The sequence below is a fragment of the Megalobrama amblycephala genome, linkage group LG7, assembly GCF_018812025.1.
Source record: "Megalobrama amblycephala isolate DHTTF-2021 linkage group LG7, ASM1881202v1, whole genome shotgun sequence".
In the NCBI taxonomy this organism is placed as follows: Eukaryota; Metazoa; Chordata; class Actinopteri; order Cypriniformes; family Xenocyprididae; genus Megalobrama; species Megalobrama amblycephala.
The window spans coordinates 54,886,808-54,913,528 of NC_063050.1; the positions used below are offsets into that span (position 1 = coordinate 54,886,808).

Sequence of the window (26,721 nt, forward strand, 5' to 3'; positions counted from 1 at the left end):
TTTAATTTTTAACATTAAAAAATAGTGTATGAATAACCAAGTAAACACAAGTTGTTTCAGTCCTGTAAATGTTTATCTTACATTTTCTCTATAAAAATCATTAAAGATTTCTGAGGAAAAAAATACATTACTTGATTAAAAAAAAGTATAAATTAACAATCAGAGGACAGAAGGCATGAAGTAGATTGTGTACTACAAGTTTTTCATATTGATTAATTTATAGGCCCTAGAAATGTGTGTATTAAATATGATTCATTAGGCTAATATATTCATAAATAGGAATTATATGTATTGTCCAACAGAATTTTACAAATAATGTTTAGTTTAAGTTATAAAAGGTTGGCTAAAATGTTGTAACACGCATTGAGGGATACAAAAATAAGTCAAATCATGAAATCGTATTATTTGTGGCCTAAGAAGATGGAAAATAGCAATAAATTAATTTTCTGATTTCTCTTTATGGTCTTGCCATTTTATGGGTTAAGACAAATGACTTTTATCTCTCTCTCTCTCTGTCTCTCTCTGTTATCTCTCTGTTAAAATCTCTGTTAATTTACCACTCTTGTTTATCTCTCTGGGTTTTTTTATATGCAGATAACGATGAAACTAGCACATGGTTTGGTGACTTACTCAGAATAAATTATTTTGCTAAAAACAGAAACCCCTTCTTCAAGCTGTCTGGCTGCAGAGCATCTTATGAGTCAGTCAGTGAAGTCCCGAGCATGTGATATAAATAATATTTTTTCCTCATTTTTTCCTTCATTGTGTAAGACAATGAGAGAAACACTGCATCTTCTGTGTGGAAAGAAAACAACAAAGAACATTACACTCGTTAGTGGTTTAAAAAATCTTGAGAGAACATATAAATTCACAGTGTGCATTTAATCATTTCACTTTTTCACTTCAAGTCTTTCCTTTATCTGTTAACTCGAAAGTACACTATATCCTGTTTCTTAGAAATAGCTCATTTGTCATGTGCTTGTATCTTTTTCTGTGTGTTGGCAGCCATGCGCGACTGCGCTGCATGTGTACCTGTAACAGGTGCACCTTCTGTCTGTGTCAGAACTTCCTCAACTCTGAGCTTGTCCAGACGGTTCGGACCAAACTCTACACTGTCGTCTTTAGCAGGTTCTCAGGATGGTTTTATCTTGCTTCATTGCTGTTCCTCTATTTTTATATATCTCTTCTGAATTTATCTTTATTCATCTACTTTATTTATCATCCTGATTCACATTCATTTTCTTTCATTTCAGCCTTTTGTTTTGGCCTGATACATTTTTGACTATATAGACTATATGAAAATGCAATGGAGCTGCTGCAGTTATGACGTTTTGTGGACTCATTTCTGAGTTGGGCTGTAGACTTTTGGATGGATCACCAAGCATTTTTGGATACTATTTCAGTCCAGTTTATTTGTGTAGCACTTTTCACAAAATATAGTTTCAAAGGAGCTTTATAAAGAATAGTGCCTCATAAATCCCCCCAATGAACAAGCGAAATGACAAGGAAAAAATTCCCTAAGACATTTAGGTAGATGGAGGGGGAAAAAAACAAAAACAAATTTGGAACCAAGAATCTGGGGATTCTTACGCTGGGAAAGCCCACCTCCTCATGCTTTATGCAAACGTGCATACAAACACAAATGTTCATTTGAGGATCAACAGTATTAATGATAATATTGGCATTTGTGTGCATGTGTAATTAGACATAATGATTATAAAGACTTCTAATAAAATAAACCATGTCATGTGCAAGCAGGAGGGATATACCCTTCGCATATACCACATATGACGAAAACGGGTTAAGGCTGGTCTTGAGACTGTCATGGCCAAGGGGACATGTGGATTTGGGTGGATTGAGTGATTTAAGCACTTTCTTGCACATTCTACATGCTTCTTAAATTCATTATCTTGCCATCCTCATCTGACTTGCAACTTGTGACATGCAGCAATTCAGTTTCTCGTTCTCACAAGTTTCAAGTTGCAACAATGATCCAGCTATTACCCTTTTCCTCTCTTATTTCCTCTTCTTAAAGTTTCTTTGTTCTCCATCTGACATTGGCATTTCTTGACACTGAAATGGTTCTTTCTTCATCTTTTATCTATCTTTCGATAGAGTTTTGAAACATTTTAGTGTTGAGCCTTTCTTCATTTCCTGCATATATCCTCCTTTTCATTTGAATTCTTTGGTTTGTCACTTTTCACGCATCATTTTTAGTTTTAGCTCGATCTTCCCATATAGAATGTTACTAAATGTTTTATTTGTATTTAAGTTGTAGCCACATAACTATAATTGGTATAGTTGTAAAAGTTATAAATGCAAGCTGCTAAACATTAATCGAACCACCTTGTCTTAATTTCTGTTTTTTTTTTTTTGTCTTTCAGACATATTACACATGCTGACCTGAAGAGCTCTACATTTTGGCTCCGAGCAAGTGTTGGTGCCACGGTTTTTGCTGTGTTTGGCTTTGCCATGTACAGAGCCCTCCTCAGATCTCGATGAGCAGACACTAAAACTTACTCTCCTCACTTCCTGTCTGCCCTAGATATATCCCATTTGCAGAGGAACCAATAGAGACAGGAATATTTCGTTTTTAAAAAGGAAAGGATAAAGCAACATAGCTGTTATATTTATATTTAATTATCATTGTCATATCTGTTTGAGATGGAAAATTAGAATAATACAATCAAACTGTAAATATGTATATGAGAGAATATTTATTTGTTGCCATGTGAATAAAACATATAGCATTCATATTTAAAGCAAACCAATGCAACACTATGCTCTCACTTTTGTCTCAAACTGTCAAATAAACTGTTAGTGGTCTATGGTCCACTGTTTTTGAACCAAAACCAACCAAGTGGCAGATAAGACTGGAATTCTTGTTGCCTGCTTGTGTAAAGTGAAACTGTGGAAACACTCCATCTTCTAGACTTTATTTGCATGCTTTAATGTTTTAAATAATGTGAAAGTCTTATCAACTGATTTTTTTTTCTTGTAAGTTTGCATCTTTTTCCTACCTTTCAATAAACAGGTCCTGCAATAGTGTATTTTGTGAAATCAAATTTTCTTTTTAAATAGAATGTGCAGACAGTGGTAAACTACCACTCTATTCAGTTCCACACAAGGGTTAAAAACAAAAACAGCAAATAAACATATTACCAGTGCGTACTTTAGAAATACAGAATACTTTATCTTAATTTAAAGAAGGATGTGTTCTTGGAAATGGTTCCTGGTTGAATATGTATCAAAAAAAAAAAAAAAAAAAAAAAAAAAAAAAATATATATATATATATATATATATATATATATATATATATTATATGTGTGTGTGAGTGTATGAATGTAGGTTTAATATCTACGTGCATATAGATGTTTTACTTAAATGAAAGTCACTTGAGTCTATTCTGGATGGAATTAAATTAGGCCACACGTTCTCTCCCTGTATGTACATAGTTACTGTTTATATACCTTTATTTTATTATCAATATTATATTTATTTTTGTAAAAATGAAAAAAGGTTATAAACAACTTAAATGTGGAGTACAATTTACATTTAAAACGCATCAGGCAATGTAGCCTGATGCGTATAGCCTGAAGCCTATATGTAAAGTGAAATATGTTATATGACTACACCTATAATCAAAATAAACATAAAATTGAAAAAAAAAAAACATTTTTTGTGTTTTATCATGATATATCAATTTTGTACTATTAGACAAAACAGCATTTAATCTCTATAAAAAGGATGCAAGCTGACGATCTGTTTTTGTAGCAATAAAATTACATGTCTTAAAGTACCTTTAACAGAGGTATAGATGAAAGATGAAAAGACTAATTTTATGCTAACAAACAAATCTGATGATTCAGTGAAGTCTTGTGGATCAGCTGGAGCATCATCATGAACATCAACATCAATGCAGAGTGACTTCCTATTCACTACATTTTGACACTTCAATTTACATAATGGTTTTCGTTGCTTAAGAAGGTGGCCAAAGAGCTGTTTGTCTCCTCCAGTTTTGCAATATCAGTCTGACGGCTTGTGGCTTTTCCTTTGGTGGGCCGCACCCCAGTCATCTCCTCATAAACAGGAACTACAGGCTGTGGCTTTCTACGGTTAGGCCATTTACACTGCATGTGAGAGGAAATCGGTAAAAGTGTGGGTTTAACTGAAATGTATAGTGGGGAGCAAACCATAGAATGACACCACCTTTAAATCACATATTTGATGGCAAATCACCGTCAACATTTTGATTTTTTTAAATTAGATTTTTGAACCAATATTATAACAATAAAACATTGTATTGTAAAAAAGTTGCAATGAAACTTTCAAATGAGATTATGCATTAATAAATTGTTTTCTCGTAGAATTATTATTATTATTATTATCATTAACTTATTCCCCAATGATGGGATCCATAATATAGGGACCAAGTGGTTTGAGGAGAAAAAAGTCCACGGACCTATTATTATATGCAGTTTTCTTCTCATTTCAGTGAATAGCAAGACATCTTGACTATAATTAGGAGTTTTAGTTATTTCATGTCTTTTTGCCTAAAGAACAAACTGAATAAAAGGTGACACAGCTTACCCTACTCTGCCCTATACACTGAATTTAAAATCAAACTTGAAACTCTACATAAAATACTTACACAGTAAGCTGTAGCGAGAGTGAAAACCAGAACACCCAGCAGACATGCAGCTCCAGAGATCACATACAGCAATGGCAGGTAACTTGAACAATTACAAGGCTCGCGAGCTGCAACACAGTCACAACAAATACAGTCACAATAAAGAGACATGCTGTAATACAGTGCACAGCATAAATGAGTACACCCCCTTTGAAACTTCTGAAAGTCAGCAATTACTTAATTATTTAGAGGACATGTTAGGGTTCTTTAAAGATATAATGTTCCAGCAAGTCTGCTTAATCAATTACCAAAGAAGAATGTCAAAATTATTCAGGAAAATAAGATTTTCTTATCAAGGTGATAAAATGCTGTGTAGCAAAAATGAGTACACCCTCCTAAAAATTACTAAATAAAACAAAATAAAAATGTTCTGGTGTACGTTTAAGGCAATGTTTGATCAACAGGTAAGTATGTTTAACCAAAACATTTAAAGAGAAGTACTTTCTTGACAATTAAAAGTGTTATATAACCCAGTGAATCATTCTCAGACATAATGCTGACAACGATGGAACCACTTGGGAGAGAACTGTCAGGAGACTTTTTTCTTAGCACAAAAGAGGACAGTGGTACAAGAGGATTACCAAATCATTGTTTTAAGTGTGAAACTATAGCAAAAGTAACACAGAAATTCAAAAACAATGGACTTGTGACAAGGCCCCTGAAATAATCAGGCCTTCATTTTAAGCTTTCATTTAGTGATGAGGGATTTTTTTGCTAAACAAAGAGCAGGAGAAATACCAAGAGAGTGTCTCAGAGCCAGCAAAAGCTATGGAAAGAGTGACTGTTTATCTCACAGAGTAATATGCAGCCTGCAGAAATGACATGTATGGTTGTTGTTCTCACTGGAACTACCTTCTGTAGCCAAAGCAGAATAAAGTCAGTTAGCCATTTCCAAAGCCCATATTTACAAAATATAGATTCTGGGAATCAATACTCTGGTCTCATGAGACCAAATCAAACATTTTGGATCTAACTGCATCCAGAATGTTATGGTGTTGCTAGAGGAGGAGTACAGTGAGAAGTGCCTGGTTCCCACAGTAAAGTTGGTAGTAAAGCTCTTATAGGGATATATGAGTGCTGAAGGTGTGAGGGAGATGTGCTTTATCAATGCTGTCATGTATTCCTACACCACTGTGTAATTTAATACACAAACTTGAAACAGAAGATGTTACCCTTTCCTCATTCCCTGCATTGTTGGGCATTTTTTCAACATGACAATGAGGATATGCATTCTCCCAAGGTGAAAAACCTTCTGTGGACATGTATTGCACTCAATCTTAACACTCTTGAGCACCTGTGGGGGATTCTGTAGAGACGGGTTGAGCAACACTCCCCATTAAAATCAGGGCATTTAAGGAGCTCATCATCCAGGAGTTAAACAGGACAGATGTGACAATTTGTCATGAACTTGTACACTCCGTGCCAATAAGGGTCAGAGCAAGTATATTCAAAATTATGGAGGACATACTAAGTACTAGAATATTATACATTTGTTGAATTAAATCTAGAGTGTACTCATTTCTGCAATCCTTAATTTGAACAAAATTGGCTAATTTACTTATTTTATAGCTATTAATTACATATATTTTCTCTTTTATTATGTATATGTTTAATACATTTTAGTTTTGCCATCTTTCCATGAACTGTATTAGTGATCATAAAGAAAATTCATCTTTTGGATTTGTTCAGATGGGGTGTACTCATTTATGCTGTGCACTGTACTAGTCTATATAATGTATTGTATTTACTCACCTGTCTTGTTTTATTTAAGATACACTGCTGATTTTGTAATCGGCCATCAATGAACACACACACGTATATATAAGAATTAGCAATAAGAAATAGCTGAAGATGGTATTATTTAGTACTCTTTATAATGCCTATTACTAAACGTTAGTTCATACTAAACTATTATGGAATTGTACTAGCCATTTATGTCATTAATAATAATAATAATAATAATAATAATAATAATTAAAGTTGCAAGCAGCATTTATCGAGGTTCAAGCATGTAAGGCCTTTAAGCACATAAAAAGATATTATATTTTATTTAGCAATCATGTAAGCACTTAGATCATATATGGAAAAAAAAAACATTTACAGCCAATACAGGCAATTTAGTAAGGAAAAATATGTTTTTTAAAGGTTTTTTTTTTGGGTGTCCTCAGAGTGTGCCCATACATATGTGTTAATTTTGGTGAAAATATCTCATTTTGCTTTGGAGTTATAGAAACTTATGTATATGAGAGCATAAAAAATGACCCATGAGCGATTTTTTTTTGCCACTTCCTATCAAAAGTTTGACTTTTGGGCAGTGACATAGTTAACCAACTTTGGTGCTGTGTTTCCTACGCTGGTTTCGTCTCGATCAGACTAATGGTTTCGAAGATATTCGCAAAATTTGTTTAAGCTCTAAATCACAACGTTTCACAAACCATAAGCCGAAACCTGGCAAGTCTGGTATCGTTGGACTCGGCAAGGTTTCAGGTGTCTAAGGACGTGACTCCCGGGAAAATAAGTCGACCACACCCAAAGTTACATACATTTTCAGCCAAAACCATTAAAAATATATTTTTAGTTTTTGTTTGGGATTTATAGGCTTTTGAGTATATTTTGCCAAGCCCATTTTCTAAATGACCCTGTTATAGCAACCTAAAGGGTAAAGTTAAACTTTTTTTTTGATAATTATTGATCTAGACTAGAGAGTCCAAAGAATGTTTTTTTTTTTTTTTTGTGATCTGGCGAAAAACCTAGGACTAGTTTGCAAAAGTAGGTTTTTCAGATATTCGCGAATAATTAATGAACGATTTGATTGACAGCATTGGTTCTTGAGGCGAAGTTGAGGAGATCTATGAGGAGATCTATCAAATGATATGCATATTGTGTGGATGTGTGAAACACCACGTGATTACAGAAGCGTAAAACTCGTTAGCGCCAACTAGTGGCCAATTTCTTTCAAAATTCTTACAGACAGTGGCTGCGTCCGAAAACCTAGGTAGCTGTCTTGCTGCCTCGCTGTCTTATAAGAGAATGACTTGTACGGCAGTGTTTGTGCATGAAGGTACCTCACGAAACTGATTTCGGACAGACTTCTGAGGCAGCGTAACAGTTTAATGATCTACAGCAATATAGCATGAGCTTTCGTGAGAATAGAACAAATATTTAATTATTACAATAGTAATTTCTCGATAGAAATTATATCAAAATTGAAATATGTTGGTCAAAATCGTACATTTATACACAAAATGAGCAGCAAACGCAACTTTCAGACGCCATCTTTATTTTTCTAGCTCAACTGTCACAGAATGGAAAGCACAGGATTGTGGGATATCAAAGGCAGCTAAGGATACATCTATGCTTCCTTCAAAAATCGATCTGAGTGAGGTATCTCATGAGACAGGAAGTGAAGCTAACATTGGATTCGGACGTGCCTTGATGCCTTACTACCTTGAAATGTGTCCTCAGAAGGCAGCATTTTCCAGTTTTCGGACGCAGCCCTTGAGTCGAACAAGCCCACCGAGTTTCGTCATGAGTGGCCTCCGTTAACCTTGTCTAATAGGTGCTCAAATTTCATTGGCCAATGGCGGCCATGTTTTTTGAGATATGCCCCCTTGGACCAAGACACTACATGCCAAATTTAAGTCGATCGGACTAACGGGTGCATAGTTACAGCTGTTTTCATGTTTTTTTTTTTTCAAGTTATAGCGTCACCTAGTGTCCAATCAACACAATTGTTTTTTTTTTTGTGACCAAAGATTGAGGCCCTCCACAAGTGTACTGAGTTAATTTAAGTTAATTTTTTTAGTTTTCAATTTAATTAAATGTTTAGTTAATTTTTTTCTTGAATTATAGCCATTTTAGTAAAAGTGGCTCCGCCCCATCATTTGTTTTGGCGCCCCTTAGCGACAGTTAATCAAAATTGTAACTTTTTTTTTTTTTTTTTTTTTTTGATAATTATTGATATTCAGACTCCAGAGAACATTTCTGCACTGGTTTGGTTCCGACTGGGTCAAAAACCAAGGACTAGCTCACAAAAGTAGTTTTAAAAAAAAATAATAATAATAATAATTAAACCCTGATAATGTCCACCTTCCAACGATATAAGACACTTGAGCCTAGGCCTAACGGTTCAGGAGTTATGAGCCATTTCATACTTTGACTGCTGTAGCGCCCCTGTCAGGCCGATCGGGGTGAGCCTTGGTGACGTTGTAGGCGTTATGAGTACTACCAGCCCTCAGAGTTTCAAGTCTCTACGACTTATGGTTTGGTCTGCCCGATCACTTTTAGGGGAGAATGCTGATCCTTGGAAAATTTAACAATTACACGTGCTTGAACTCCTAATAATAAAACACTAACGAAGGTAGAAGCCGAAAGAATTATGCACAAAAATTAATCTCTTTTTCAATAAATAAACTATGTATGTTTCTGCCTAAGTTTAATTTATTTTAAGTGTCATTCTTCTGGGGTTCTGTAACCATCAACTGCAAATAAAAAAGAACATTACACAACAGTTTGTTATGGTCCTCTAATTTGATTTGTGAAGCAGTGTGCAAGAGTGCTGATACATTTAGTATATTTTCACTGTATAACTTACGTTTGCAGACTTTATACAGACCACACTATAAGAGTACTGTCAGTTTCTAGGCTTTGTGTCTACAGCTGTGCTAATATTTAGTACAACAGCACTCTTGACTGTGGCAAGAACTGTGGTACAAGTAAATTGCAAGTAATCTAATGTATAAACCTTGTAGATTTGATGGCTTTGACTTCTACAAAATGTTTCACTACAGTTTCAAGCATGTTGACTAAAAGATTTGGATACTAATGCACTGAAAAATAACAATCAATCTGTTCCTGTTATGGGTATACTAAATGCGTATTTCAGGCACTGATTTCATGCACTGCATGAAATCATTTAAAAAATCAGTTAAATATTTACAGTTGAAACTGAAGTGCATCTGTATAATTTTGGTTTGTTAAGGTGATGGTAGATTAAATGCAAGATTAACATATTTTGGCTATCCACTGTGTTTGGAGGGGACATTACCATAGACCTGGATCTAGACTGTTTCATGTAAAGTCATATTTGAAGAAATAAAAATAAAAGTCACCTACAGAAGTCTTCGACATAGATGAAGAACTCGATCTTGCCAGGGATATTCTTATCATATGGAAGATCACCATAGTGGAATTCACAGTGGTACACGTCTGTGTCCTGACCTTGCAGGTTTGAGATTGTCAGATGAACTGTATGGTTGAAGAACTCATCACGTACAGTAATGCGATCCTTGTCCTCAGATTTATTGATATATGGTGTGTTTCCTTTTGAAAGATACATTACTTGACTGGTCTGCAGCAACCTGCGTTTCAGTGAAAAGGCAAATAGGTTTTCCTCCTTGTTTGCCGATACACAGGAAATGTCAATGGACGAATTTCTCACTCTGTGGATATAAACAATACCTCCATGTGCTGAGGTGAAATGGCTACAAGTTAGTAACATTTAGATGAATCGCATGTATTGCAAAACTCATGCCTAGTTACACAAACTAAAAGAACTGTTTTAGTTTGCTAAAATAAAATTCAACATTTAACAAGTCTTATGAGAACACTTTTGCCACAAAACATTTCTGTACATAAACTTTATTTTCTCTACTTACCTTCTTATGTAAGAGTGTATCAATTATTCAGTCTTTAAATTAGTCTTATAAAAAAAAAAAAAAAAAAAAAAGGTTAGAATCAGTATGAAATATTTACTTACCAGTTACAGAAGGGGTGATAAGAAACAAGAGAGTAACATGAGCATACTTCAAACCTAACATTATTGAAGAGGAAATTAAATAATAGTGACTGAGGTAAGAAAGCCAGAAACATCTGAGCGTAACAAAGAAATAATGTCAGATGCACACGAGGAGCACAGTGACTCCACCTCAAAGGGGTGTGGGGTTTGGGGCCCTTTACAGATCAAGAGGAAAAGGAAACTAGTGTTAGGTGGTTTGTCAACTTCAGTTCATTACTGTAACATACAGATTTTTGCATAGAGTCATCTTCACTTTAAGTATCTCAATAGTGTAATGTTTGATAATAATAGTATGATAATAGTGTAAAAACACATGAGAACATAAACATGAAAGTACAAATAAATCTCAATTGATTGAGTGGTAAATCAAAATTACCCAAATTAAATGGACTGCTTCATTGCAATCTAAAAAGAAAGAATATATGCATACTCACTCTTTCATCATTTAAAGCCTGGACACAACATCTTCAACAAAATGAATCTGAAGTCGTTTGAATGAACCTGATCATTTACTTTCTGATGCCAAGAACTTTCTTCAGAGCTTATTCACATCTCAGGATGAACTGTTATACTGCCTCTTAGAGGGAGTACAGAGAACAGACACAGGACAAAACAAAACAGATTAATGGTCGTGTTAGTTAAGAAAAACAGGGAAACAGGATTCAGGTTATTAATCTGCATCTGGAGACATCTGTTACACATCTGAGAGGGTAGGAAAACAAGTAGTCTGAAAAGGATTGCCATCTTAAGTAGAGCATCCTGCTGGAGCCACAGAATGTATATTTAGACCAATCCAGTTGGCAAAATATAAAATTTAGCCAAAATACATTGTCATTCAGCCAAGCAAATAAGCAACAGACAATACATTTTATTAATTGACAGTTGCTACACAGGTCAAGGAACCTGAACTCCATGAGGTGACAGAAATGGAGAAAAAACCTTGGGAGAAACCAGGCTCAGTTGAGGGACTATTTCCTCTCTGGCGTAGATAAACACGGTGTGAAATTTAGGTGGGAAGGAAGAGTTGTAGTCTGTCCAGTTAAAACATGAAGGAAGAGCTGCTGTTGAGCCAGTAGATGACTGGCTTATCAATGGCCTTAAATAAAAAAACATGTCTGATTCGCAAGCACCTGTTTGGAGACCATACAAAAGCCTTTTCCCCCTAATGCTCAACAATAAAATCTTTTTAACAAAACGTTTTCAACTTCACCTTTGTAACAGGTGGGGTTATGAGGCTACTGGAAGACATTTTTTAACACGGTTTCTTGTTTTTGTAGAATAAATGTGTTCTCAAGAATGTTAAAGGGTTGGTTTAACTGTTACTTCTCAGGGCTGAAAATAACTGGATTTCTACAGAAAAAAAAATCTCATGGTCTGGCAATCATCTGTGATAAATTTGAATATTTAGTGTTTTCACATGTATTCACAACACACACTTGTACTCCTTTGCATTGATCATATTTTTTTTCTAAGCACATTTTACCAATTCCAAACCACATCAATCTTAATAACTACTATTAATATTGTATTTAATAATTTATAAGTGATATATAATTGTTCATGAAGGCTGGAAGTGAAAAATGCCTTATATTCAGGTGTTCATAATTATTAGGCAGGTTTGCTTTTACAGGCAAAATGAGCCAAAAAAGAGATTTAACTCAGACTGAAAGTCAAAAATGATTAAATGCCCATGAGAAGGATGAAATACTAATGCAATACTAGAAATCGCAAAGTTAAAGCATGACCATTGGACAGCAAAATGCTCATTGGGTCAGCTGAGTCATACAAAAACAGGTGGAAAATAAACAACACTGCAAACGAATTAAGGTGAAGAATTAAATGTGAAACCATCAGGAACCCTTTAGTCTCCAGCGCCACCATTTTCGAGAACTGCAACCTACCTGGAGTCTCCAGAAGTGCAAGGTGTCAGGATCTCAGAGACTTTGGTTAGCTAAAGAATCCTAAAAAATGACCCGCACTTAATAAGAATCACAAGCTGAAGTGTTATAAAATACATGAAGACTGGGTTTTTATAAATTCTTCAAACAGTGGTACAAGAGGATGTGGTGCTGGTCCTTCAAGAGTCACTCTCAATCTGTCTGTTTATAAAGTGTATTAAAAAATAATAATGATAGTTTAAAAAAAAAAAAAAAACAGTATTCATGTATTTTACAACACTTCAGCTTGTGATTCTTATTAAGCCATTCTTATTTAGGTCTTATTAGATTCTTCAGCTAACCTAAGTCTCTGAGATCCTGACACCTTGCACTTCTGGAGACTCCAGGTAGGTTTCAGTTCTGAAAAATGGTGGCACTAAAGGTTTCCTGATGGTTTCACACTTAATTCTTCACCTTAATTCTTATGCAGTTAACGTGTCTTTTCTGTTCCACCAGTTTTTGTGTGACCCTGCTGACCCAATGAGCATTTTGCTGTACAATGGTCATGCTTTAACTTTGCAATTTCTAGTATTGCATTAGTATTGCATCTTTCTCGTGAGTATTTAATAATTTTTGACTTTTCAGTCTGAGTTAAATCTCTTTTTTGGCTCATTTTGCCTGTAAAAGAAAACCTGCCTAATAATTATGCACACCTGAATATAAGGCATTTTTCATTTCCAGCCTTCATGAACAATTATATATATCACTTATAAATGATTAAATACAAAATGAATAGTAATTAAGATTAACGTGGTTTAGAATTGGTAAAATGTGCTTGGGAAAAAATTATGATCAGAAAATCAACTTGCCTAATAATTCTGGACACAGTGTAAAGGTACTAAAAACATATTTAAAACAGTTCACGTGAGTTGGTTCTACCTTAATATTATTAAGCAAAGAGACTACTTTTTGTGCACAGAAAAAACAAAAAACAAAATGCAGACTTTAACAATATAGAGATGAACCGATTTCAAAACACTGCTTCGGAGCTTTATGAATCTAATCAGTTATTCGGAGCATCAAAGTCATGTGATTTCAGCAGTTTAACCATTTGATAGGAGATCCGAAGCAGTGTTTTGAAATTGGTCCACCACTATATTGTTGAAGAGTCGTTTTGTTGGCACACAAAAAGTATTCTCGTTGCTTTATAATATTAAGATTGAACCACTGAACTCACATGAACTGATTTTAATATGTTTTTAGTACCTTTATGGATCTTGAGATTGCTGTCTAGACGCCATCTGATTGAATCAAAATATCTTAATTTGTGTTCCGAAGATGAATGGTCTTACGGGTGTAGAATGACATGAAGGCGAGTAATAAATGACATTTTCATTTTTGGGTGAACCCTTTAAATTCTTAAATCATACTAACCAGAAACAGCGCATGTTAGTATGCTAAAGCCATGAGTATGACACAAGCTTAAATGTATTAAGTCAGCTTTTTATTTGTTTAAATCAACTTTCATTTCATTCTTATTGTATAGACCTAAATTGTTGGGAAATTGTTATAAAGTTCATTGAACAAACCTTTTTTTTGTTGAGTGTAAAGGAAATATTTAATACATGTATTGTATGTGAAATTTTGCCAAAAGATTATTTTTTTTTTTTTTCTATTACGGGCAAACCATCTCCACTATATAGCAAAGTTTATTCAAGACTGTTGGAAAAGAATCTCAATTAGCACCTCACTGGACAAAAGGTGTTACCATGTGTGGAAAATAACCTCAAAACCATTTTGACTGGTACTGTATGCATATTAAAATCCAAGCAATGAAACACAAACTCAAATTAAATTACAATTGTTTATTTCACATTTGTAACATCAGTCCAAAAAACCCCTACCTTTCTATTTTAAATCAGGAGCAACAATCATAACAACACTTCTCGGCATTCCCAAGTAATACTGAAGTAGGAAGGAAAGATGAAAACCTGGTGTGAAATAAAGTAAATTTAAAGCAGGGGTAGACAACCCCAATCCTGGAGAGCAACATTCATGCAGAGTTTAGCTCCAGCACTGCTCCATCATGATTACACCTGTAATTTTCAAGTAATCCAAAACACCATGGTTATAACTTATGTAGTACAAGTGTGATTGATCGACTTTGCAAGACGGTAGATCTCCAGGAGCAGGGGCGGCTACCCTAAAAATGTAACTAAATTGTATGGCTCTCTGGCAAACACTTAACTGGTAAATATCTTCAGTCAATTTTTCCTGCTTTCCCCAAACGCTAAAACAGACGTCACATTCTTCTTGTGATGAATCAATTACATGACAGACTAAAACTCATGGGTTAAATACAAAAAACATGCAGTAAAACTGGATCCTTGGCAATATAATTCACACAGCGGGTCTTACCTGCAGACCAGGAAATGCTTCCAAGCCATTGTACCAATTTAATACTGGTAACTGAGAAATATCACAAGCATGTCATGTCAGACAAATGTGTGGTGCATTCAAATCCAACTTCTGGAAAGCTCATCCATGCAACTGGGTTATCAAGCAAAAATGTGTCATATGACAGTTAAAAATATTAAGGAGGATTACTTTTTTACTCTTTACTATAAATGACTCTTAATGGTGTGTTAATATAGACTAAATACCTATATGAACATTCCAGAACAAATTTGTTATTGACAGAACGAGTGTGTCTGTAACATTATGGCTTTATCAAGAAAACCAACCTGCCTGAAGACTCCACTGTACAGGAAACACTCACACAAAAACAAAATCAAGAAGAAAAATCAAAATTAAGTATGTTTTATTACAATGCACATAGCAAAAAAATAAAATAAAAATACAGAGAGACACATATTTACCCTTGTGCTATTTAAACCCTGAATAAATGGATGCAAACGGTTAAAAGAAAAAACACCATGACAACAGTGATCTGAAGCCCTCACCAAGCTGATGTTGGGGACGTAAAGTCCAACAGCACAGTATGGTGCTGTGAGGGCTTCACTACCAAGATAAAAGCAGAAATCTTACTGGGAACTTGCCTTGAGTATGGAGATACTGTTAGGCCAGCGGCTTCAATATATTATGAACCTTTGTCTAATATACTGTACTTGTACAACCTGAATGAAACACAATAGGAAGAAAAGCAATACATGTATCAACTGTAACATTGATACTGCTGTTATCTTCTTAGTCTTTATTTAAGGGCTGAATCCAATACTTTTGTGTGATATAACATATCTTAAATGTCCAGTTTTTCTTCAGCAGTGGGTTTAGAGCTCATTGGTTTGGCTACATTAAAAGCACAAGATGAGAAAAGGTTTAACCTCCAAACCTAGTGGGACGACAGCGCTGTTTCAGTATCGGCTGCCTGGAGACATTACGGGTGGCCTTATACCCATGGGAGGCCCAGGTGGATATGGGGGCACCATTGGGGCACTCTGTCCATAAGGAGGCATGCCACCAGCCATATAACCAGGAATGCCCTGTGGAGGACCACCATACTGACCTGAAAACAAAAATACACATATTGGGACTAAACATTACATTTACATAATAAATTCAACAAGACTGACTGCTAATATTAAGCATACATCTCACCTTGACAGAGTTACACCTGCCAAACTTAAAGGGATAGTTCATCCAAAACTGAAAATTATCCCATGATTTACTCACCCCCAAGCCATCCTAGGTGTATATGACTATCTTCTTTCAGACCTACACAATCGGAGATATATTTAAAAATATCCTTGCTCTTCTAAGATTTATAACGGCAGTAAACGGGGGCCTGTTTTGAAGCCAAAAATAAATGCATCCAACCATCATAATTATAATCCATAAGGCTCCAGGGAGTTAAAGGCTTTCTGAAGTGAAGAGATGGGTTTTTGTAAGAAAAATATCCATACTTAAAACTTTATAATCTAAAAAAGCTAGCTTCCGCCAGATGACCATACGCATAATCCGCAAGTCGACTTGCGCCAAATGAGTAACCCCTCACACGATTAAATACAAATAGTGCTGGGCAACAAACTCAAGCTCCTCTTCACTTTTATCGAAATCCTCTGACATTTCTCTTTGGAATTTCTTTCAATAATATTTTTATACCCAATTCATGTGCAGTGTTTTGTTTTGTTCTATCCTCTGCGCTTCCGCGTTCGTCATTGCATCACGGCTTGGGTCAGAGTTCACTCTTCCGGCGCAAATCAATGTGCACAGCCGTCTGCCAGAAGCTTTTTTTTTTTTTAAACTTTATAACGTTTTAAATATGGATATTTTTCTTACAAAAACCCATTGTTTTGTTTCAGAAGGCCTTTATTAACCCTCTGGAGCCCTACTGATTATTTTTTATGATGGATGGATGCATTTATTTTGGGCTTCAAAACACGCCCCCGTTCACTACCATTATAAATCTTTGGAGAACAAGGATATTTTTTAAATATATCTCCAATTGTGTTCATCTGAAAGAAGATAGTCATAAACACCTAAGATGGCTTGAGGGTGAGTAAATCATGGGATAATTTTCATTTTTGGGTGAACTATCCCTTTAATGATTTGAGATAATCAAATTATCATTAAAATTCCCTTATTTTAATGTCAACATGGAATTCAAGTATGATTATGATAAACAGATAATCACTGTCCTTGATTATGATTTGCTGTTTGTGTACACCTGTGACCTCATTACATAACCATTACATTGTTTGTTGCTAGGCAACCATTCTGATAAACAGTGACTGATTTGTAAAGTTAGAAATGAACAATAAAACAACATTACACAAAAGTGGCAGGTTTAATCTAACGCTGTATGTCAAATGATCTGTGCATTGTTTTGTTCTGTTCTGTCCACTGCTATGATTATCACTGTCACTGATTCATCTGACAACTACGCTGTTGGACACAGATGATATTTGAAATCAACCCAAACAAACACACCCCTCTCCTCATTGCTCCGCCTCCAAAACTCACACTCCAATACTAACCACCCTGCTCCGAGTCGGTCTCGAACCGCTGCCCGATCGCTGCTGGCATGCAAGGCGAATGCACTACCAATGACACTAAACACCTCATTCTCTAGCGGCAATCAGTGTGCAGTGGTTTACCTGCTAAACTCTCACTATCTGGCCACTGTTACACATGCAATGCGAATGGATGTCTGTTCATCACAGCTGATGTGCAACAAAATGCGAAAAATAAAGCGCAGTTGATGAACGACAAGGAAGCACAAAAAAAATGAACGTACAGTACACACGAGTAAATTCAAAGTGTTCGTTGTTAGTCGCAAACATCACAGCAGCTCCAGACAATCAAAACCCAGTGTACTCACATGAGAAGCGGGATCAAAGCAGGCCCTCCCCCTTTGCACTCTCCGGCGCTGGAAAGCTTTTCTAATATAACCGGGTCCTAAAGCACTTGCCCAGGCATAAACCTTCATTCCAGTGGTATTCTTTTAAGCTGTTTTGTATTGTGTCCCATTTCTCGCTTATTTTCAAATCTCCCTCTTGCTCGTTCTCTCTCCTCGACTGTCATACGCCCCTGATGCTAACTGGTTAGACGTTTGTTGTTGGACTCGGCTCGACTAACTTCCAAACAGTGGATTTGAAATATCTCTGAGTCACCCTTTAAATACGGTTGTAAATTCAGAAACTTTTCAATGTGTAGCAAGCAAAGATCTCTGCCATTATAATCGCTGAAGCTGTCAAGTATGACGTGGTACACAAAGCTGCATTCTTGCGAAAACTATTTTAATCAATGAAGCCTTCTATGCTGTGTAATGAATCTCTTATTGACTGTTTATGCTTTGTTGGTTATAATGAAAGGATTCACAAGCGTGCAGAACTCGTGCTGAACAAAAAGAATCCACCATTTTGGGTGGTGTGAGTAGATTCTGACCATCTTAACATTGCAACAGATGTCTGTGACTGGCTACAAAGCTCAAAAGCTGCAAAAACACATTGTAAATAGAAACCTTTGATGCTCTTCACAAAGCACAAACACAAACACTCACAAGAGTGTTTTAAAGCAGATGGCTATCAGCAGGTACCAGTACAGTAGAACGGCACATCAAATGACCAAATAAACCTTTGGAGGAACTAAGATTAATTTTGGTGATCGCCAAAATATTTTTAATGCAGGAAAAACCCTGTGACAGTGACTAACTGTCAAAAGAAATACGACCTACAGATGCAATCTTACCATGTATGGGATGCCTCATTCCAGGCTGCTGAGGAGGTATAACCTGCTGGGCAGGTATCATTCCCCCCACTGCTCCACTAGGGGGAGCAGAGGCAGCAGTCGCTGCAGTCTGCCCAGGCCGAGGGATTAGCCTCTGGTACCTAGGCAGCTGAGCCCGTCTCTCTTCCTGAATTGGGGCCAAGACAATAACAACGTAATTAGACACTTGAGGTAACAAGAACATACTTTGGACTGCATGTATTCGCGCAACATTAATTGTTAAACTTGTGCTTTTTGCAATATTTCTTTAACTCCAGATAATGCATTCACAATTACTTACTGTCAAAAAAGTAGTTAGAGCAAAACTCAAGCACTCACCAGCGAAATATCCTCATCAGGGTGCATCAACTTACTGGTAGCACTCAAGGTGGTGAGGGTGGCTGGCTTACTTGTGACTGTGGCAGGGGGCTTGGCCACAGTGCTGGAGGAGGCAGCAACAGAAGGAGTGGAGGAAGGCTGGGTGTAGGCTGGGAATGTCACTTTAGGAGAATCAGAGGTGGTTGATGATGGTTTTGATACAGTCTGCTGCGCCTGAAAGAAAAAAACATTTTCAAAACATGCTTGAAGAAAAGAAAAAAGGTCTTGCCCAATCACAGCACACACTGACAAATCACCAAAAAAAAAAAAAAAAAAAAAAAAAGGTCAAATTGAGCTGTTTTTAATTGAAGAAATAATTTCAGTTTTGAAAATAATAAAAATCATACAAAAACAAAATATATAACATAAAGGTAGTTAAAAGACAAGTACAAGTACTTGTCTTTTTGGAGTGATTTTTGTGGCCAATTACATATATTGTCCATATAATATGCTGAACGCAAAAAGCATATGCATGCATCAAGAACTGAATCAAATCATTAAGCAGCTAAATACCAACACTACAACTTCATATGCATGTGCATATATACTAATGACAGAAACAAGCGTCTGATCGGCATGCTGTGCTGCAGTAAAGAGAAGCACACAAACTACTGCGTACTTGGGCAGAGCTAGGAAACAGAGGCTTAGAGGAGGCAGACTGTGTCTCTGCACTTGCAGGGGCGGCGCTGGGGCTCGCAACACCAGTCCCCATCTGAAGCAGAGAGAAAGGATAACAGTAAAAAAAAAAAACCCTTTCCTTAGACTCAACTCGGGATTCAACCTCACAAAGTAAACTGGCAATTACTCTAGAGAGCCTTGTGTGTTTGTGCAAAGACTTTAAAAGCCTGTTTATAATGACTTGTAGTTTCTTTAGCAGCAAGATCTGCGTAGCTGTTGTCCTTTACTGGCACTATATTTGTCAAAAAAACAAAAAGAAAAGTACGTCTCTATTATGACGGGACAAATGAAGACAAATTATCAAGACAAATGAAGACTTGGAAAGTGCTGTAAGGGTTAAACAATTATTGAACATTACAATGATGTACAAATTAACCATGTCCAGACCTGCCAACCTCGGAATTTTTTGTTTTTAGGTTTTTTTTTTTTGAATATTTTCACATTTTTGAGAATGTAATACACAAAACACTCACATACTAACACGCACACACACACCTAACTTCGTAAATATAATTTTGACTGTTAAAGGTTTTTGAATTTGATCCAATTAAAGAGTTTCACACCTGCTCAAAAGCATTTTTTAAATTCATGATTAATATTGCATTGCACAATGTGTGCTTATACAAACTGACAACCACAAGTGAATCGCATTCAATTATATGAACTAAAACAAATAGGCTATATTTACAAACTACAACTAACCTGACAGTCCTTTATACAGGTTTTGTAATGGAAACTAGTAGGGGTGACCCCGAATAGTCGACGATTCGAATCTTCGATAGGAGGACCCTGATTCGACTACCAATCTCACAGTCGAATCGTCGCAGAGGTGTTATGAGACGAGATATGGGGGCGCTCAATATCTGATTTTACATAGACATACCGGTTCTTTCCCAATAGGTTAATATACAGCCTATTATGTTAATACTATAAATAAAAATGTGAAAAGGAAGATTTTAATAAATATTTTTAATGTGCGTGAATAAATCCAACCTGTGACCGATTTAAGTTTCACTTCCATGATCCGTGACCGGCAGATGAGCATCTTTATGGCAGGGATTAAATCTTCAACAATGCCTGGGATAAAGTGTAGAATTGGATGCACTTTGAAACGGTAAAAGATGATAAAAAAAAAAAAAAAAAACGTATGATGCAAGTTGTGCCAACAGCTCATGTCCTATACAACTCAGCGACAAACACTGCGGCGCGCTTCTGTCGGCCAACGAGCTGCCTATAGCGCGCTATTTGAAAAGACTCCAACGGACACAGGCAGATCGCGTGAAAGACTGTATTTTTCTCTCTCAATCAGGTAGGGTAGCTACAAGTGATTTCAAACTATTTCAGCCGGTTGTAATTTGATTTTTAGATTCTTTTAATGTTTAGCTAAAAAGACTGCCACTCCAGTTTAGCATTTATTGTCGATCTGCAGTTAAAAAGACAAGTTGACAATTCTAGCTAGGCTATACTTTTGTTATTTTAATAATTTCTTTCATTTTAATTTATTTATTGATCACTCTGGGTTATCTAATTTAACTATTTCTGGCTTGTGTTTTGAGTGTATGTTCCTCTGCACTTCAGGCATTTTGCAGTTTGACTTGATCATATTTCATTTTTTTAAATAGGCTATTTTCATTTATTAAAATGGTATATTCTGTTCTAATTCAATTCTGTAAATTAATGTTTGATAAAAAAAAAAAAAAAAAAAAATATATATATATATATATATATATATATATAAAAGTTAGTATATAACAAGGGGTTGTGTTAACTAAAGCGTCCCTCATTTACCGAATCTTAAAAACATGGATGGATAATTCAAAATGCTTTCAGACAGAAAAATAAAAGTTTAAACCAAGTACGGCAATTTTCATTTTACAATGATCTTTCCTCTCTCTGTGCATGCACGTTTGTGTTTATGAGAGCGAGCTCGTGCAGCACTGAGACAATGGTACTTTTAAATGCATAAGTAACTAATGTGCTAGTTTTCATACAAAATAAGTAGGCTATGTAACATAATTAGGTGCTTTAGTTATTATTAACACAGTAACGCAACACACAATTTTGCTATCGTGATACCACGAAATTCATAAAACTGTTATATCCCTACTTTATTAATTAATCCCCTTATTATTAATTAATTGTTAAGTGTAAGAAATTACGTTCAATTGGTTTTATTATGCATAATATGTTTTCCTACGCATTATATAGTAAGCTATATGCGTATTTTTAATTAATATAATTCGTATATACTTAGGATAATCATTAACTGACAGTTTGTGGGGAACTGATTTCAAGACCACAGCAGTGTGGTTGAAAAACACTCGTTTGTGAAGGTGACATGACACCAGTGAGTACTGAAATTAGCATTAAGGTAGCACGCCGCATTGTTTACACTTTCCAGAAGACTTCCACCTTCTCGATGTCATCATGCGCATCGTTAAAGACAACAAGTGATGACTGGTCAGGAAGCAACGTGTAGTCTGACATGTTTCTTGTTCATGACACAAAAAAAAAAGAAAGAAAAATCATATAATCTGACAGTGACTATTGTAACAAAAATAATATGTAGTCAGAACCCGGCATTACAATACCCACTGGTTTTTGGTTGTTTCTGTAAATAAATCTATGATCCAATAACTTATTTGATGATCCCATAAATGTATCAATTCCCAAACAGTGGCTACACACTCATCCAGCAAACAAGTAAGTCTAGCCCTACGTTCAGTACCTGCACAGCGCTGGGGAAGAGAGGTTTAGAAGCAACAGACTGTGTGGCAGGTACAGCTGGTCTGCTGGCCATTCCAGGAGCTGTGACAGGGGCTGCAGGTGCCATAGGAGGCATGCCAGGCCTGGCAACATGGGGTGGCATTCCTATAAACAAGAAAATTGTCTACTACTACCACCTCGGATAAGGTTTTTTGAGTGTCTATTTCATGTGTACCAGTAATAAACCATAACAGGTAAATATGTGGAAGCACTTCACAATGAACAAAAATTATGCTAAGAATGTCAAATTTATTCAGCTTAAATATTGAGGCATCTTGTTGCCAAATAAATTTACTATCACTAGTTTAATTTATCTGAGAACACAAAACCCTGAACAGTAGAGTTTAATTAGCAAAATTTTATTTATTTTCAGTTTGAGGATAAATTAATTTTTTACCCAAGCAGAAATTCAAATTATCATTAAAAATAATGACAGTTAATTATTTATGTTAACTAGTCTATTTAAATAATTTAAACCCCAATGATTGTCTTTAACACTGACCTGGTGGCATGCCAGGCATCATTGGAGGCATTGCTGGACCAGGAGGCATCATCCCTCCCATTGGCATCATGCTATTCAAAATGAAACCAAAGACTAATCACACTGGACCATAATAAATAAGATTACAATTTACATAACTGAACATTGAGACCTACCCAGGTGGCATGGCTGGCATTACTGGTGGCATACCAGGAATCATTGGTGGGACACCAGTCAACATAGGTGGCATGCCTTTAGGAAGAGATACGAAGTCTAAATAGGGCACACTTTTGTTTTAGCTGTATTCTGTATACTACTAGCATACACACCTGCATAACCAGCATGTGGCATGCCTTGGGCCTGAGCTCCAGGATGGATGCCTGGCTGGGTCATTGGGGGCATGTAGGCAGCCTGAGGCTGAGCAGCAGGCTGCTGAAATGAAGAAGGTCCAGCTTCGTCGTCATCATCATCCTCCTCATCAGAATCATCCGGATTCTGTTTCTTCTTTTGACTCTCTGCTCAGACAACACAACACGGTTATATTTCTGTGACAAACCATTCTATTGACGTTTTACAAAACAATGAGATTGCCTATGCACTACTACAATGTACCATGCGACTTTTGTTCAAGTACTCTTCTCCGATCTTGCATGTCTTTATCTGGAATACCCTCCATGCCGTAGATTTCCAGTTCTATGTCTGTTCTTCCTGGTATTGCATTAGGAACTGCGTCAATAGTCTCTTTGTGCACCTTAAAAAAAAAAAAGAAAAAAAAAAGAAAAGAAAAAAGGTATTTAATTCAATACCCCTTACCAAACATCAACATATATATGTTATAAAACATACCTGCATGCAATGTATGGCTAATCCAGGCCCTGTGTACAGCTTCTTGTGACATATATGACATTTGAAATGTTTGGCTTTCTGGTGCTGAATGAGAATCTTTTCATCATCAAAATCTCTGTTGCAGTACCTTAAATTCTGGTTAAGGATCATATTAAAGGGAGGAGAAAATACTTTTAATAAAAAGAAAGATGTGAATTGTTTAAGATCAAACTTTAATGTTTTAAAAATGCATATGGTTGTAGTTATAGATCACCATTGCAGCCCAAAACGCCCAGAAAGCGCCTAGCTACGTTTAGACAGCTATTGTGTCTAAATACTCTCTTAACCCCAACAAACAAGACATTCTAACGAAAACGGCATTAAGATACCAAATTCTACCAAAACTAAACACACATGCTTTTAAAATTATTTTAATTTGCAGCAATAAATGTGACCGCAGTGTGAAACTGACAGCATAAGCTCAAATTCATGATCACGCTGCTGCACCACAGCACTGAACAGGCCGCATCGGGTTACGAAAAGGATACCAGCACCAGGGCTTCATTTGCTTCTTCTTCTTTCGTCCCATTTTAATAATAACTTCTTATCGTCTTCTAATCCAACAGGGAAACGATTCAAAACCGTCACGATACACAGATTCTCGACTTCAGATCGAATTACGCAAAAATGGCGCGGCTTCGCTAGTATCTCTTCTCCCACAATGCAGCGGCATATGACGCAAACACGCAGCTGCGTCGCGCGCTCCTGATGACGATCGATCGATCCCCTCCCACATGCAGAACATCAGCAGGAAAAGCCATAACTCCATACGCCCTTCCCATAGACAGGCCCTTCCTCATGTTGCAAGGTATTTAGTGACCTAGGCTAGAGGTATAATGATAAAGGACAAGTAATTGATAGAAATGGCTTTTTTCTTTGATAGATAACGTGAATGCTGTGTTTTGTTGTTTGCAACCCAAATTTGTAACATTCTTTCAAAATATTAGCGGATTAAGGATACTTGTTTAAAATAGTCACAAATTTAATATTGTGCACACGTTATGTAAACGTTTAAATTACATTTGCATATTATTATTTTGGAATTAATTATTTATTGGCGGCGATAAAATACAGTGACGTCACATGAAACCCATGGATATATTTTTTGTTTATTTTGAAACTTCAAACAGGACAGTTCCGTGACATCATGTCTTCATGTAGGTCTGTATGTTTGATAGTGAATACACACAAAGTATATTGTTATTGACTTCTCTAAAATTTTTAATGTTTTTAACAGAACCTGATTTACAAAATGGAGAGAGAGAAAAAAAATAAAACATTGAAAGTGCCTTCATAAAAAAACAAAACACTCGGTAAAGCTTCGTAGCAGTTATTCCAATAAAAGGACATTTCTGATGCAGGCTAAAATTCACCATTCAGTAGCCCTTTATATTATTTCAGACCATTAAAACTGCATTTCCCCCACATTACAAACATAGAACAGAGCATCTATCCATAAAGCAACAACAACAAAAACTATAGGCCTAATCAGAAAAATGTCTTGTTCAAAGAAATGAAAATAGGGGGCACTCTTCATTTCATTATATCATATCAATCAGTTTAGAGTTATCAGAATGCACCCATAAGATATAAAGCAAACACCTTCAACTGTAGATTTGAGAAGGATCGTTGTGTTCTTAATTCTCTTTCTTTTAAAAGGATAATGATCCTTGCAATATTAAGGACTTTATTAAGGATCAAAACATCAATTGAGATATTAAGACCCCCTCAAACTAATTTAATAACACAAGGTTACATCAACAAAAGTCATTTTTAAGAGTAAGATCAACTAGAAAAACTTACAAAATCAGGTTACCACAATTTACAGTGTACTCTGAACCCAACTGTTGACTGTCAGATTTTAGAACTTGTGAACACAACTGTTACAGCTATAATAGCCTACAATAACCATTTGTTTCACTTTCAAGATAACATATGAATTTGAACAAAGATTGCAGCAAAATGCACACATTATTTTTGTAAATAATATCTTATTTAGATAGCCAGGGCTGAAGTTTATGTGTCTTCTGAGTTGAGGAAAAAAATAAATAAATAAATAACACCATAACATTGGTCTTTGTATAGTGAGCCAGGGAGTTAGTTGGAGGACATTTTTAAGAAGTAAACATGTATGTTTACAAGGGCTTTTAACAAGGACATAATCAGTCACTAAGACAACTAATGCCAGGTACACACTACATGAGTTTAGCCCCGATTTTTTGTGGAACAGACAGTTTTGTGGAAATCGCAGACATGTCAGTCAAATGTCCTCGAGCGGTCCTTGGCCAATGAAAGCTGCGATAGAGTCCAGACCTTCTGCCATCAGTCTGAAGGTCTGGCTACGCGAGACTATAGACCTGCAACAGAACATCAGCAAACAAGGCTTCTGCAATTATTATTATTGTAATTGTATTATTACAATAATAATAATATGATATTAAAATTAATATGATAGTTTCTTCCTTACATCTGCTATAATACAATATGTCTTGAGAGTATGTATATTAGTTAATAAATACGTGGATCCGGTGTTGAAAATAGATTGTCCTGATGGATTGAAGGCAATATTTTCGTTTAGCATGCAAGAGATTCTGGGTTCGAATCCAACCATGTATGATTTTTTTTTCTTCTCATTAAAACCAAAGATGTTCATCAGTGATTGTATATCAAGAGCAGGGACACCCTTGTGAAAAAAAAGTGCACTTTAGTATACTTTTATAAAGTGTACTTATTGCACAAATAATATACTTAAAAAGAACACACTTAAGTGTGAATTTAATGTAATGTTTTCATCGCTTAAGTGCATTCTATTTGTAATTAATTTCAAATGTATCACAGATTAAGTTCATATTAAATGCAATAAGTTGAACTTTTGAGTGATTTTTTTGAACAACTTAAGTGGTACTTTAATACAACTTTATGATAACCTTCATAATTACG

At 35.8% G+C, this 26,721-nt stretch overlaps 3 protein-coding genes across 7 annotated transcripts in view; 1 reads left to right on the top strand and 2 right to left on the bottom strand.

The window, feature by feature from the left end:
* rhot1b (ras homolog family member T1) overlaps window positions 1–3,048 on the top strand; it is a 20,771-nt gene extending 17,723 nt beyond the window's left edge. For 2 of the 3 annotated variants that reach the window (XM_048198121.1, XM_048198120.1), the window contains exons 19-20: window positions 1,006–1,128; window positions 2,385–3,048. In XM_048198121.1, the coding sequence (XP_048054078.1) occupies window positions 1,006–1,128; window positions 2,385–2,502 (241 nt within the window). In that variant the 3' untranslated portion in view covers window positions 2,503–3,048. The remainder of the gene's footprint in view (window positions 1–1,005; window positions 1,129–2,384) is intronic. The other variant, XM_048198122.1, reaches the window with a different exon arrangement.
* cd7al (cd7 antigen-like) lies at window positions 2,699–11,953 on the bottom strand. Its single transcript, XM_048198139.1, has 4 exons — window positions 10,450–11,953; window positions 9,807–10,160; window positions 4,653–4,759; window positions 2,699–4,131 (listed from the first exon to the last, which is right to left on the bottom strand). Exons 1-4 carry the CDS (start codon window positions 10,508–10,510, stop codon window positions 3,955–3,957), a joined length of 699 nt encoding a protein of 232 aa, XP_048054096.1. The 5' UTR covers window positions 10,511–11,953; the 3' UTR covers window positions 2,699–3,954.
* A 3,216-nt stretch (window positions 11,954–15,169) lies between these two features.
* Window positions 15,170–24,535, bottom strand: znf207b (zinc finger protein 207, b). 3 transcript variants are annotated; one of them, XM_048198133.1, is made up of 12 exons: window positions 24,270–24,535; window positions 23,743–23,869; window positions 23,509–23,647; window positions 23,226–23,411; window positions 23,073–23,148; window positions 22,918–22,988; window positions 22,378–22,520; window positions 19,591–19,683; window positions 18,933–19,145; window positions 18,576–18,741; window positions 15,718–15,891; window positions 15,170–15,502 (listed from the first exon to the last, which is right to left on the bottom strand). In XM_048198133.1, exons 1-11 carry the CDS (start codon window positions 24,308–24,310, stop codon window positions 15,740–15,742), a joined length of 1,407 nt encoding a protein of 468 aa, XP_048054090.1. In that variant the 5' UTR covers window positions 24,311–24,535; the 3' UTR covers window positions 15,170–15,502; window positions 15,718–15,739. The 3 variants fall into 3 exon arrangements, with proteins under 3 accessions (XP_048054090.1, XP_048054089.1, XP_048054091.1); XM_048198132.1 differs by having other exon boundaries at window positions 15,170–15,891; window positions 24,270–24,534; XM_048198134.1 differs by lacking the exon at window positions 19,591–19,683 and having other exon boundaries at window positions 15,170–15,891; window positions 24,270–24,530.
* Window positions 24,536–26,721: the final 2,186 nt, after the last annotated feature.

Coding starts and splice junctions, on each gene's coding strand:
- cd7al (XM_048198139.1), bottom strand. CDS start 10,510: ATGTTAGGTTTGAAGTATGCTCATGTTACTCTCTTGTTTCTTATCACC. Junction 4,760..9,806: donor CATCTATGTCGAAGACTTCT/GTAGGTGACTTT, acceptor ACTGTGTTGCAG/CTCGCGAGCCTTGTAATTGT. Junction 4,132..4,652: donor CTCTCGCTACAGCTTACTGT/GTAAGTATTTTA, acceptor TCTCACATGCAG/TGTAAATGGCCTAACCGTAG.
- znf207b (XM_048198133.1), bottom strand. CDS start 24,310: ATGGGACGAAAGAAGAAGAAGCAAATGAAGCCCTGGTGCTG. Junction 18,742..18,932: donor CTGATGAGGATATTTCGCTG/GTGAGTGCTTGA, acceptor GCCCCAATTCAG/GAAGAGAGACGGGCTCAGCT. Junction 15,892..18,575: donor AATGAGGCATCCCATACATG/GTAAGATTGCAT, acceptor TTTTGTTTTCAG/GTCAGTATGGTGGTCCTCCA.